The sequence below is a fragment of the Bubalus bubalis genome, chromosome 2 (genome assembly GCF_019923935.1).
Source record: "Bubalus bubalis isolate 160015118507 breed Murrah chromosome 2, NDDB_SH_1, whole genome shotgun sequence".
NCBI lineage: Eukaryota > Metazoa > Chordata > Mammalia > Artiodactyla > Bovidae > Bubalus > Bubalus bubalis.
Window position 1 is genome coordinate 91,116,012 of NC_059158.1, and position 13,160 is coordinate 91,129,171.

At 39.4% G+C, this 13,160-nt stretch overlaps 1 protein-coding gene across 1 annotated transcript in view; it reads right to left on the minus strand.

The window, feature by feature from the left end:
• Nucleotides 1-13,160, minus strand: part of GALNT5 (polypeptide N-acetylgalactosaminyltransferase 5) — a 52,802-nt gene that overhangs the window by 7,971 nt on the left and 31,671 nt on the right. The window contains exons 5-8 of the mRNA XM_006067557.4: nucleotides 11,334-11,453; nucleotides 8,645-8,762; nucleotides 7,332-7,655; nucleotides 2,172-2,252 (exon numbers count right to left, since the gene is read on the minus strand). Of these exons, the coding sequence (XP_006067619.3) occupies nucleotides 2,172-2,252; nucleotides 7,332-7,655; nucleotides 8,645-8,762; nucleotides 11,334-11,453 (643 nt within the window). The remainder of the gene's footprint in view (nucleotides 1-2,171; nucleotides 2,253-7,331; nucleotides 7,656-8,644; nucleotides 8,763-11,333; nucleotides 11,454-13,160) is intronic.

Here is a 13,160-nt window from a genome sequence, read left to right on the forward strand (position 1 = left end):
TTCTTTTGTGCTCAGCTTTCTTTACAGTCCAAATCTCACATCCATACATGACCACTGGAAAAACCATAGCCTTGATTAGATGGACCTTTATTGGCAAAGTAATGTCTCTGCTTTTTAATATGCTGTCTAGGTTGCTCATAACTTTCCTTCCAAGGAGTAAGCGTCTTTTAATTTCATGGCTGCAGTCACCATCTGCAGTGATTTTGGAGCCCAGAAAAATAAAGTCTGACACTGTTTCCACTGTTTCCCCATCTATTTCCCATGAAGTGATGGGACCGAATGCCATGGTTTTAGTTTTCTGAATGTTGACTTTAAGCCAACTTTTTCACTCTTCTCTTTCACTTTCATCAAGAAGCTTTTTAGTTCCTCTTCACTTTCTGCCATAAGGGTGGTGGCATCTGCATATCTGAGGTTATTGATATTTCTCCCGGCAATCTTGATTCCAGCTTGGGCTTCATCCAGCCCAGTGTTTCTCATGATGTACTCTGCATAGAAGTTAAATAAGCAGGGTGACAATATGCAGCCTTGACGTACTCCTTTTCCTATTTGGAACCAGTCTGTTGTTCCATGTCCAGGTCTAACTGTTGCTTCCTGACCTGCATATAGGTTTCTCAAGAGGCAGGTCAGGTGGTCTGGTATTCCCATCTCTTTCAGAATTTTCCACAGTTTATTGTGATCCACACAGTCAAAACCTCGTTAACTCTGCCAAAAATAAGTTAACTTCCTCCATGCTCCTCTACATTTAATTATTCCTACCAACCCAATGAAGCAGAATCTAAAAATGAGTGACAAGACAAAAAATGAAGATGGACGTTGGTGGAAAGCAGGGGCCACATGATTCATACTTTTTATCTCCTAGCATCCCTTTGAGAGACTCAGTGGTTATTGAGAACTTGGGTTTTCAGGTAAAATACTGATTAATCAGACCAAAAAAGTCACTATAATGATCAGTCTTGAAGGATTGCATATTATTTAATAGTTTGCTTTCATATAATTTGGACTATTTATGGTTTTATCTTATACTTTATGACTTGATTTCCTCTTTGAATTCTTAATGCATGAAAATTGTTTCTTTCAATTAATTTTTGACACTTTTCTCTTCCCTTCTGTCTCCTCTTTCCTAATTAAGAAAGAATTCTATTAACTCAAGTTTACAATCCATGGCTGAATTATATCAACAGAGACGACAAAAATATCTTTTTATTTTCCTAGAAGCAGCTTTGAATTAAGAGGTAAACATGGGATATAGTGGAAAATAAAGTAATATCTCTAACACAAAGCAAAGCAAGCCTAGATTCCCATCACAAAATAGTTTCTCTGGCAAAGAGTCATCTGCAGTTTTAGGGGGCTGAGTTCGACTCCTGAATCCATGTTCCTGTGAGTCTAATATAGCAGCCAAGTTGATAACTGTCCGAACAGAATGAGAGTGGGCAGGAGCATATGTTGGAGAGGGAGGTGTCATTGCTCAGGGCTCTACAGAGTCAGGGCTCTGTTTTCCCAGGCCCTACTCCCTCCCCTAAATCCTGTGCTCAGATTTGTTGAAGTTCAGCCATAGAGTTTTCCACCATGGATCATGAATTGTGCTATTTGCATTACTCCCTTAGGAGTACCTGGGTAGGGGAAGGGGAAGGACGGGTGGAATCAGAATAAAACTGCTCCCTTAGATTAATTATTTAAGAATTTGTATGACTTTATTTTTATCATTTTGTCTTTATATGTGATGTGTTCCTTTTCTCATTTTTGTCTTTATTACTATAGCAGTGAATATAGAGCACCGAATGTTGGATATTATTTTATAGGCTTCCTGTGCAGTACCTAATTCCATCCTCACAACAGCTTTGGGACCCGCACTATTATCATTGCCATTCACCTAAGGGTTAAGGAATTTGCAGTTAATACATTTTTACAAATGGTGGAACCAGAACTGGGTCCATGGTGGGTTGACTACAGTATCCACATTTATTCCCTTTGTCACTGTCTTTTACATATAGAGGTGGACCCTAAATGTCACCAACCTTATGATGATACAAAAATGTGAAAATTATTATTGTTTCCATAGGCAAAAAGAACGTCTCAAGTGAGTGATGAAGGTGTCATACCCTTCCCCTGTCAACCACACTAGCACTATCAGCTATACCGACTATGAGAGAGAAAACCCCAGCTCAGCGTACCTTGCTGCTCCCATCACAGTCTTCCAGAATGGCTGTGGTGTTTCTGATGGAAATGCATTTACCCAAGGCCACATTAATAAGCTGGGAAGCAAAACATAAAATATGCATTAAGCACAAAATATTTTAAAGTAGAACAAGACATTCAGAAAACACAAAATATAAAACAATAATAAGGTTAAAGATAGTTAAGTTAATAGCTTAGCATTACTTAGCACTATACGATTTTATTGGTTGCTATCTCTAACAGGGACATAATGTAATCTTGCTGAAGTACAGCTTCAATCTGTCAATTTAGGCCTGTGATTCAGCCACAGAGCCAACACACAGAAGCTTTTAATTAACCCTTTCCTGGAATGCTGAACAGGAAAAGAGCAAAAGGTGGCATGAAAAGCAGTTATTTTCTTGTCTCAAGTTTGTCTGATGCGTATATTAAAAGTCAGTGCACATACGTTCAATTTAATCAAAGCAGTGGTTATGGGCTCTGTTCCCTGGCTGACCCCTCCAAGCTATCTGACTGCTTAGGCACTGAATCATAGATAAATTGAGTCTTTCAAAAACAGCAGATTCCAGCTGACTCCCAGTCAGAATCTTCCTAATGACTCAGGCAAGCTACAATTCATTACAGGGAAGTCACGAACGCTAGTATGGAGCCAAGCTTAAAGACATTTTCTGGCAAGCCCCCAGGTTTTTAATGGATTTGCAGGGTCCAACATGGAGGCAGCTGTCGGTAAGTCCCCATTTAATGCAGAGAAATGTTGATTCCCTTGCTCCCTCTGACATTCTGGGCAGGTCTAAAGAGAAGGTGGGTTAATAATATAACACAATTTGAACTTCTCAGACTTCTGGAAGAGCTGTGTAGAGCTCCGTCTACACTCAGGGAAGCGCCCTGTGCTGGCACGTGGGGTGGTTTCTGTGGCCAGGGACACTATTTGTGTCCCCTCCTGTTCCAGGGTAACTAACCAAGAGCTCTAACTAGGGAGCATTGTAGGACGCAAGTTGGGGTGCTCACAGAGTTGTCAGATTTCATAGTACAGTGTTCAGTGGGTTGGTTTGCACTTTTACATGCTTAATTTTTCCTACAAGAAAGTAGGGGGCACTTCCATAAAGTGAAGAACAAAACCTAAAAACGAGAGGTAAAATGGCAAATACTGGTAAGCAGGGGACTGATACTGAATATGAAAAAACCTGGAGTTGAGGTCTTCCACACATGATGGAAAGCTAAAACGTTAGGCCCTGGGTAGAATGGTGTACAGGAAAAAAAGAATTTATTCATTAGCGCTGGGAGACAAAGGGGAAGCTTCTCCCAAGGGAATCTGAACCCTTACATCAACCTTCATTTGAGTTTGAGATGCGCACACCACTTGCATTGACTAGGAACCCTGACAGAACCCTCAAAGCACTGAAAAAAACAAACACACAAACATTAAAATCTACCAGTTTTGTTGTTTCTGGGGTGACCCGCATGCAAAACAATTCTAGAAGAACAGACTCTCCAATAGAAATCCTCAAAGGAAGCTCTATTCACAATTTAAAGTGCCAGATTTGGGAGGAGACAATTGGCTTCCCAGGTGGCATAGTGGTAAAGAATCAGCCCGCCAGTGCAGGAGGCACAAGAGATGCAAGTTCAGTCCCTGGGTTGGGAAGATCCCCTGGAGAAGGAAATGGCAATGCACTCTAGTATGCTTGCCTGGAAAAGGACAGGGACAGAGGAACCTGGTGGGCTACAGTCCATGGGGTTGCAAAGGATCAGACATGAGTGAGTGACTGAGCACGTGCACAAATGCACACACACACACACACACTCCATCATTAGTGGGAGCAGTCAGAACCCACAGGAGGAATCCACCACCATGAACTTCAGGGAAGAGAGTTAACAGTCGTGTGTGGAGGTAGAATAATCCTGGAGTTGAAAGAAAGGAAATGGTGTCCCGGTTGATCTTAACACAAAACAAACAAAAACTCCTGTACCTGTAGATCATGCAGAAAATATCTTCAAGTGAGTTTGGAAAACTCTGGCTTCAGGACAGCTGATCAGGCTGCCCTACTCCAGAACCTCTCAAAACCTCTGGTCCTGAGTGCAGAGGGAATGCGGTACAAGAGTTTGCCAAATACATGTGACCACAGAATCCTCTTTGACAGCATAACTTTGCCCAGAACAGTGTTTGGGAACCCCTGGTTAATTGATTGCTTTGTATTTATTTCTCACAATCCCTTCTTCCAAGCACTAAAAGGCACGAGGAGAGAAATACTTTCTATTCCTTGCCTCCCTCTCCCCCACTTCATTTGAAGATATGTTTATCTTCCCTCCTTTTGGAAATTATTGGGGAAACTGCTTTCCTTCATCGGAGAAGGCAATGGCACCCCACTCCAGTACTCTTGCCTGGAAAATCCATGGACAGAGCAGCCTAGTAGGCTGCAGTCCATGGGGTCGCTAAGAGTTGGGAACAACTGAGAGATTTCACTTTCACTTTTCACTTTCATGCATTGGAGAAGGAAATGGCAACCCACTCCAGTGTTCTTGCCTGGAGAATCCCAGGGACAGGGAAGCCTGGTGGGCTGCCGTCTCTGGGGTTGCAGAGTTGGACACGAATGAAGCGACTTAGCAGCAGCAGCAGCTGCTTTCCTTTATTCATATAGAAATGGTCTATGAAGTGCTAAGGAATTGATATTCTTTCTCTCATTAGGAATAGTTTTGAAAACTGGGCTCTCACTTAAAAAAACACATCTATGCTTTTATTGTAAACCATATCAATCTTATTTTAAAATCAGGAAGTATGTATAAATTTTACATTATCCATTTTGAATTATTTCATTTTCCAATTTAGGAAGTTGGAGTTTTCTACTGTTTATCCCAGAATTGGTAAACACTAGACTAGAAGCTGTTTGCTGAGTTAAATCCAATATAAGTTCAAATTATTGCTGAGGTTCTTTTATTATTTTAAAATATTTTTGGTTCAGTGAGAAGAGATTTATTCCAACTTTTAAAAAGTCAAACTTTCCTAGGTGTGTAGGTTGAAAGAAGGAATGATATGGAGCAAGTAACAAAAAGTTCTGGATTTCAGTTTCTTGGAACTTTACAAGATTATCTATCCAAAACAATGATTTAGTTAACCTTCCTCTGAATTTCCTGGAGAAAGGTCCTTTTTTTAATGGTAATAATGCTCCCTACTTGTTGCTTCGGAGGGAACCAATGTCATCTTTACTTAAATTTGTCTAAGGAAGGCAACAAATAAGGAGGAAAACAGAAAGAAAGAATTTATTAAAATCATTTCTGCATTTTGTTGTATTGTAGCTCAGGCATCAAGAGAAAGCACTTTCATTAGAAGAGTTCTTCAAAATTTGAATGGAAACTATTAGACAAGCTAACCTCAAAGAGGAGGGAAAAGACAGTTTTTTAGTTCCCTCTGGTGGTTAAAGTCCAGTAATGCTCTTACTGAGATTCTGTGTTTTTAGGACAGGGAAAAATTACTATGATGAGAATGTCTTTTTCTTTTATCCTGCTTAAGAAATTGGAGAAGGAAATGGCAACCCACTCCAGTGTTCTTGCCTGGAGAATCCCAGGGACGGGAGAGCCTGGTGGGCTGAATAGAGTTTAAAAAAATGTAAATTTATCTTACAGGCATGTTACTTGAACAGTATATAAACTCAGGGTATTCTTCCTAAAGAATTATCTAAGATAAAATAATCAAGTTGAACCTCTGAAGTAGCAGTTATTACATTTTGACCTACAAAAATGGGCAATTATGTTATATACAAACCGGTTACATATACTTATGCGTCAGTTGAATTTTATGAAAGCAGAACAAATTCTTAGACTGGTTTTCTCTCTTTCCCACTTTTCCAGAATCTCCCTTATACCATCAAGGGAAATGGCCTAAATGTCCTTATTATCAGGAAATTTGGTAGGCAGAGAAAGATTGGTTTGTACAAATCACTTGCTAGGGAGAACTGAAAAAAAAAAAAAATGATGTAAAAAGAGCAGGCTTACTGAGGGCCAAGTCTGAACATTTTGCAAGAAGAAAAAGAAAACAGCACTGGGAATGTTTATAAGTAAAAATTACATGAGAAATAAAATAGTAAAAGAGATTAAAATTTTGCATGATCAGGGAAGACCTCTAGGTCAAGGCTTGACTAATCATCTCTAAACTTATTATTGGTAAAAATCCTCATCTCTTGCCATCGTCTTCAAATTAAGTCTCACTCTTAAAATAGGTTTGAAATGGCTTTTTTTAAAGTTTTTCTCCTTCCTTAATTTTTTCTTAGCTTTGTACTCTATCAAACCTATCAAGTTTGACTTCTTTCTTTTTAGTATGTTATTTTGTGCCGTGGAATTTTTTCTGCTGTTGTCTGACAATATCTGTTATTTTCAATCCCTCTTTGAAATCTATAAAACTCTAAATAAACCATGTCATCCCATTGCTTAACCCTACTCAGTAACTTCCAATTGCATTCTGAAAAAAGAAAGAGACAGAAAAAGATGAGAGAGAGAAAACCCTTACTCTGCCCACAAGGACCAGTGGGATCCAACTCCTTCTCCCTCTTGACCTTCATCTGGTACCATTCCTCCTGCCTCCTCAAACCTTGATAACAACATCCTTCTTTCTAGTTCCTGAATGCCTCAAACTGCCACATGTCAGAATTGTTGCATAAGTGACATCCTTTGCCTGGGGCTCTCTTTCTTTACAGCATGGTGGACTCTTGGTCTTTCAGACCTGACCTTCAATATCTTCACAGATTTGACTACTCTTAAGAAAAATTCATCACTTGTGGCCACTTCCCTGATTAAAAGCTACTATATTTTTTAATTTACACTTTATTTGCTTATTTCTTTATTATCTTTCTATCCTACTCAGCTTTAAGTTCCACAGAGAAGGGATCAATCTACTTTATTCATTACCCTGTAGTCCAGTTCTTAAATAATGCTTGGTTTCGTGACAGTTGGTGGGTGTTTGCTGAATTAATCAATAAACATGCCTTCCTGGAAGCCTTCCTCAAGTTTACCTAATATGGGCAGTCAAGACAAACCACATTTTGTCTCCTCTGCACTCATACTTGGTACTTATTTATAAAGTAATAATTCATTCTTTGCCACACATTTTCAAAAAGGTTTTTACCTTGTATTTTCACAAAGTCAGATTTGAAGTTGCTGCTTGAACTTACCACACCACTTGCCCTCACAATGGGAGCCTTCAAGTCTGGAAAAACATTCTCCAAGTACCACTTGAAGCTTTTGCATTTTAGCTTCTTTCGAAGTTCCCGCTGCTGGGTAAGGTTTCCGACGTCTAACCCTTGATCTATGAGGTGATCCCCGTGGCCGTAGAAGAGCTCCTTGTACTCATCGAGCCAGACCTCAGCCACCCGCCCCAAGTTCCGCTCCACCGTCTTCATCCGGTCTTTGGGGAAGGAGTAGGGATTGTCATTTCGGAATATATGTCCCACTCGGGAACAGGGAACAATCTCAATTTCACCGCCACACATCCACACCTGGAACAGTACCAGTTATCAAATGATTGTCCACAAATCATGGGCCATTAACAATAATGAAAAAACCACCTGGCGACTTTTTCCCCCCTTGGAGTAAATACTCTTCTAATATCCTTTTCAACAGAAAATTAAACTCAACAGGTTTATTTCATTTTATTCTATTGCTGTGAACCATTTTAGGATTATTAAATTATATATATTTCTCTTTTCCTCTCCTGAATTGTAAATCTTTCGCCCCCCCACCCCACTAAAGACATCCTCACAGAATCCCTATGTATGAAATGTGTAATACAAGTTCCTGCTTTAGTAGAATCAAGGAAAAGAGTATATGTTTCAATTTTCTCAGTATCCCCTTCTCACATTTGGGATGATCTGCCTGACTTGTGGAATACAACTTAAAGACCATCCTTCTTGATCAAGGGCTCAAAGTCACACCCATATAACTATATACACCATAGGAAAGCAGGTAATGTGGATACTCTGCACTATGGCTGCCACCACTGGTTTCTCAGATATTAATCAATGGTTATATAAATACCCAGCATTATCTGAGCTTCCCTAAGTTGCTGTAGTATGGCCTTTTGGTGGCCTGGTCTAGTGGCTCTTTTTATTCTTCCGTCTTGTGCTCTCCAAGATGGCCTATTACTAAATAATTTCATTACTTCTAATACATTAGAAAAATATATGAGTTATTTGCATCAAATATTCATCCTACAGCCTTTTCACTAAATGGCAGACAATTATTTCCCTCACATTCAGATGCAGAAACTGTGTTGTGAAATATGAGGGAATGGTAATAAATTTCATGAGGGTTATTGATTCTTCCAAATTCAATCTGGGATATGAAGACATTAATCCAGAGGCCCTAATATTTCTGTGAAGTTTCCTCCCAGAGGCAGTCATATATCTGATTGTATTAGTAAAATGAAACCATTTAAAAGTGCTAGACTCTTAATTGTAAAGATAATTTGAGAAACACTTAGCGATACCTTGAAAGAGAGCTCCATATTTTCTCCACCCCAAACATCGAGCCCAGGATCATATGTTCCAAGTTCAAAAAAGTAATTTTTATCAATAGAAAATAATCCACCTGCCATGACGGGACATCTACAAAAAGAAAAGTTGGCTTTTAAATCTTGCATGTCAGGGGAGCTCAACTTTTAGGGAGTGTTCCCTAACAAGAGGCATTTTAGAATAATTACCACATGCAGGGAGGTCTTGGATAAAGTCACAAAGAACACCTAAGTGACAAGTTCCCTGGTTCTTGTGGCAGACCTTGATTAGAGGCAGCAAAGACAGGGTCTAGAACTAGGATTCTTCCTTGGCTTTGACACTTTAACACAAATTCTCCAAAGATGTTATTTTTAATCAGTTACTTAGTGCTATTTAGGAAAGATGAGTCAGGCACTGTTTTAAGTGTTATAGATGTATTAACTCAGGCGTCACAAAAATCCTTTGAGTATGTACTCTTAAGAAACTACAGCCCCAAAAGGCAAGAAAATTTCCCAAGTTTACAGACCCACTGGTCTGTGGGATGTACATCTGGGGATCTGGCTTGACTCTAAGATCTCTTCTCCACTCTACTACATCAACAATATAGAAACGTTACAACAGCTTGTTATGTGGCAAACACTTTTATATATACATACATATATATATATATATATATATATATATATATATATATATATATATTTTCCTTCTTGGCTGGGCTGCAGGGCTGTGGCTCTTAGTTCCCTGACCAGGGATGGAACCCTGCACTGGGAGCTCAGAGGCTTAACCACTGGACCATTGGGGAAGTTCTTGGCAAATACTTTTTAAAACACTTTATATATAGTATTATTTGATTTAATTCTCAAAACAATCCAAGAGGTAGCTACTTCTGTTAGTGTTAACATAAAAATGAAGAAACAGAAACAGAAAGAGGTTAAGTAACTTTTTAAAGCTCACACCACTAGTACATAGTAGAGTTGAGATTTAAACCCAAGGAGTCTGACTCTGGAGTCTTCACTGCTGTTATTGATCATGGGGAAGAGAAACTACAGTTGAGTCAGCAGTTAGAAAAGGCAGTAATCACGTCCCATGGTGGTTGCCATGGAGCCAGCTGAAAGAGGTTTGTATGGAAGCTCTGTAGCAATCTCAACTGTAATGTAAACCTCACCCCACACCTAGCTCTCTTCCCCCATGATTTATGTGTTTTTTTTATCTGAATCCCAAATGTCCTTTCCAGACTATCCAGAATGCATTCTCTAACATTATGTTGAATAAATTTGAACTCAATCACTACATTGACTCTCAGAATTGGAGTCTGAAAAAGACAAAGAGGTTCTTTAGGTGTAGGATCAGAGCAAGTATATTATATCCAGGCAGATTTGGATTTGAATCCCAATTTCTTCTTTTGCAAGCTGTATATCCCTTGGACTTCAGGGAAATCAAACCAGTCAATCCTAAAGGAAATCAACCCTGAATATTCACTGGAAGGACTGATGCCGAAGCTGAAGCTCCAATACTTTGGCCACCTGATGTGAAGAGCCAACTCATTGGAAAAGGCCCCAGTGCTGGGAAAGATTGAAGGCAAAAGGAGAAGAGGGTGGCAGAGGATGAGATGGTTGGATGGCATCGCCAACTCAATGGACATGAGTTTGAGCAAACTCTGGGAGACAGTGATGAATAGGGAAGCCTGGTGTACTGCAGTCCATGGGGTTGCAAAGAGTTGGACATAACTTGGCGACTGAACAACAGCAACAAATATCCCCAGGAAAATTACTTAACTCTCTCAGGTCTCTATTTCCTTATCTCTATAATGGAAAAACCACAATCTCCCTCCTAGAGTTATAGAGAGGTTGCACAGGGCTTAATAAATGGTCATAGTCTTCCTTCACTTGTTAGGAGTGTCAACTGTGAAACATCACATTTGGAAGAATATAAGGCACTGTTTGGAGGGGTGAGTTCAGGGAAAGGATGCTGCAACGTACAGGCTAGGCTCGGACTCTCTTTTGGGACTTTCTAGCTTAAGTCTGCTCAAGTTCTTTCTCCAATAAGGAAAGCTCCAGGGTTCCTGCTGCTCTGCCTAAGGCTGGCAGAGTGCTTGTCCTACAGGTCTAGACTTTGGGGGAGGGGTTAGGAAGCCCCCACTTTAGCTTCAGGTCTAAAATCTGTTCTTAAATCCAGTTTCTCCAGCAATAAAGCCCCAACTTCAATTTGCATCTAGCGTCTGTGTCTGTTTCTCACTTTATACACAGAATTTGGCACTCCTCCCAATGATAGTATAGGACTAGACTCAAAAAGAATTAGAATGGTATTTCTATTACTATTATTTATTCTTAATTTTCACTCATGTTTACTTCAGTGTTATATGTGTTTATATAGAATTTATGCAGCACGTTTAAGTGGCTTATGTTTCGTAGTTTGCAAATCCCAGAGAACAGAAATAGTATCAGTGAATTTCTCGAGTTAAGGGCTGAATAAGATATAATTACCCACTTAAAAGGTGAGTTTTGGCTGTGGACGAGTAATTTCCCAGGAAAAGTTTTTGCTTTTGGTCATCTGTCGGCTAGAACTGTAATTCTTGGTGTTCTGTAAATGACAGCTTATGCCTGTTTTGTGGAATTGCTTCCTATGCCTTTTTAAGAAAATACATGACTCTTTCCTAGTCTTAAGTTTCACACACACACTTACCTTATTATATCAGTTTCTTTAATTTTGTTTTTTGCAACAACGTCTGGAGGAATTGTTCTCCAACCAAAGTTCATTGGCCACACAAATATGCCTCTTTGAAAGTTGTCCACTGTCATGTAACTAGTCAAGAGAAAAAAACAATGCTACCTGAGATCATTCACATTATCAACCTGACATCATGTGTTGTGCACGTGAATGAAACAAGCACTTATGAAGACGATTTTAGATCACCACAAAGCTTCTAATAACATTTCAATGAAAGATATGAATATAATTAGCATTAGTGCTGGATTGCTTGCTTTTAACATACTTTTCTTTTAATAATATTCTGGCCATTTTGAGGGGAAAAAAAACCCTAGTTAAGAATATACATGTGTATGTATATACACATACCACAAAAAAGAAGAACTAATCTTAAGAAAAATAAATATTTGGGTGTTCAGCTGCATAGAAAGAGGAAAGTCCTGGACACTGAGTATTAGCATTTATTGACATTTAGGGTTAAGAATTTGTGATGATCAAATAAACAATTGGATAGATCTTCTTTGATCTCATGATATATCTATATATCTATATATCTATATATATATCTATATATATCTCAAGTATTTCAATTTATTTAAACAGATAAACCATGTATTACTTAGATTTGCAAAGTTGTACATTTTAGGAGTATGACAGCTACCTTCTGCTGCTGGTTAAAAAGTCACTTAGGGAGGAGGAGCCAAGATGGCGGAGGAGTAGGACGGGGAGAACACTTTCTCCCCCACAAATTCATCAAAAGAGCATTTAAACGTCGAGTAAATTCCACAAAACAACTTCTGAATGCCGGCAGAGGACATCAGGCACCCAGAAAAGCAGCCCAACTCTTCGAAAGGAGATAACCGAGTGGCGGGGAGGCGATAAGTCGCAGCATTGGCGCCCGCCAAACACCTCATCACCTGAGCTGCTCGACCTGGGAAGAACACAAAACGCAGGCCCAACCGAGTCTGCGCCTCTGAGGACTACCCGAGTGCCTGAACCTGAGCGGCTTGGACCTGGGAGCTCAGTCCAGGGCCGGCCTCTGATTGTTCCCGGCGGAACAACCTAGAGCCCAAGCAGTGTGGGCAGGGAGGTTACACGCGCCGTGAGCGGGGGCAGACCCAGTGTGGCCGAGGCACTTCGAGCGCACTCCAGTGTTATCTGGTTGCAGCATCCCTCCCTCCCTCCCCACAGCGCGGCTGAACAAGTGAGCCTAAATTAAAAAAAAAAAAAAAAAAAAAAAAAAAATAGGGTCCTCCACCGTCCCCTTTGTGTCAGGGCGGGAACCAGACACTGAAGAGACCAGCAAACAGAAGAAGCTATAACAGAGGGAAACGCCTTGGAAGCTACAGGCCATAGATTAAAACCCTGTGGTTACTACGGATTACATAGGAAGGGGCCTATAGATCTTGAGAAATATAAGTCGGACTAAGGAACTGCCAAAAATGAACTGAACCCACAATACTCACAACAAAACCAGAGAAAGACCTAGATATATTTTTACTATTTTTACGATCAATCTTTCTTTCTTTTTTTTTTAATTAAAAAAAAAAAATTTTTTTAAGTCCTCTATTGTCCTTTAATTTTCACTTTTATAACTATTACTTTGCAAAAAAAAAAAAAAAAAAAAAAAGACCCTATTTTTTTTTTTCTTCTTCTTCTTCAACAAACTTCATATATATATTTTATAATTTTTTGACCGTGGTTTTTTTTTTTTTTTTTTCTTCTTTTTCTTCTTTTCTTTAACATTGCATTTTTGAAATTCCAAACTCTACTCTAGATTTTTAATTTTAGCCTTTTGATATA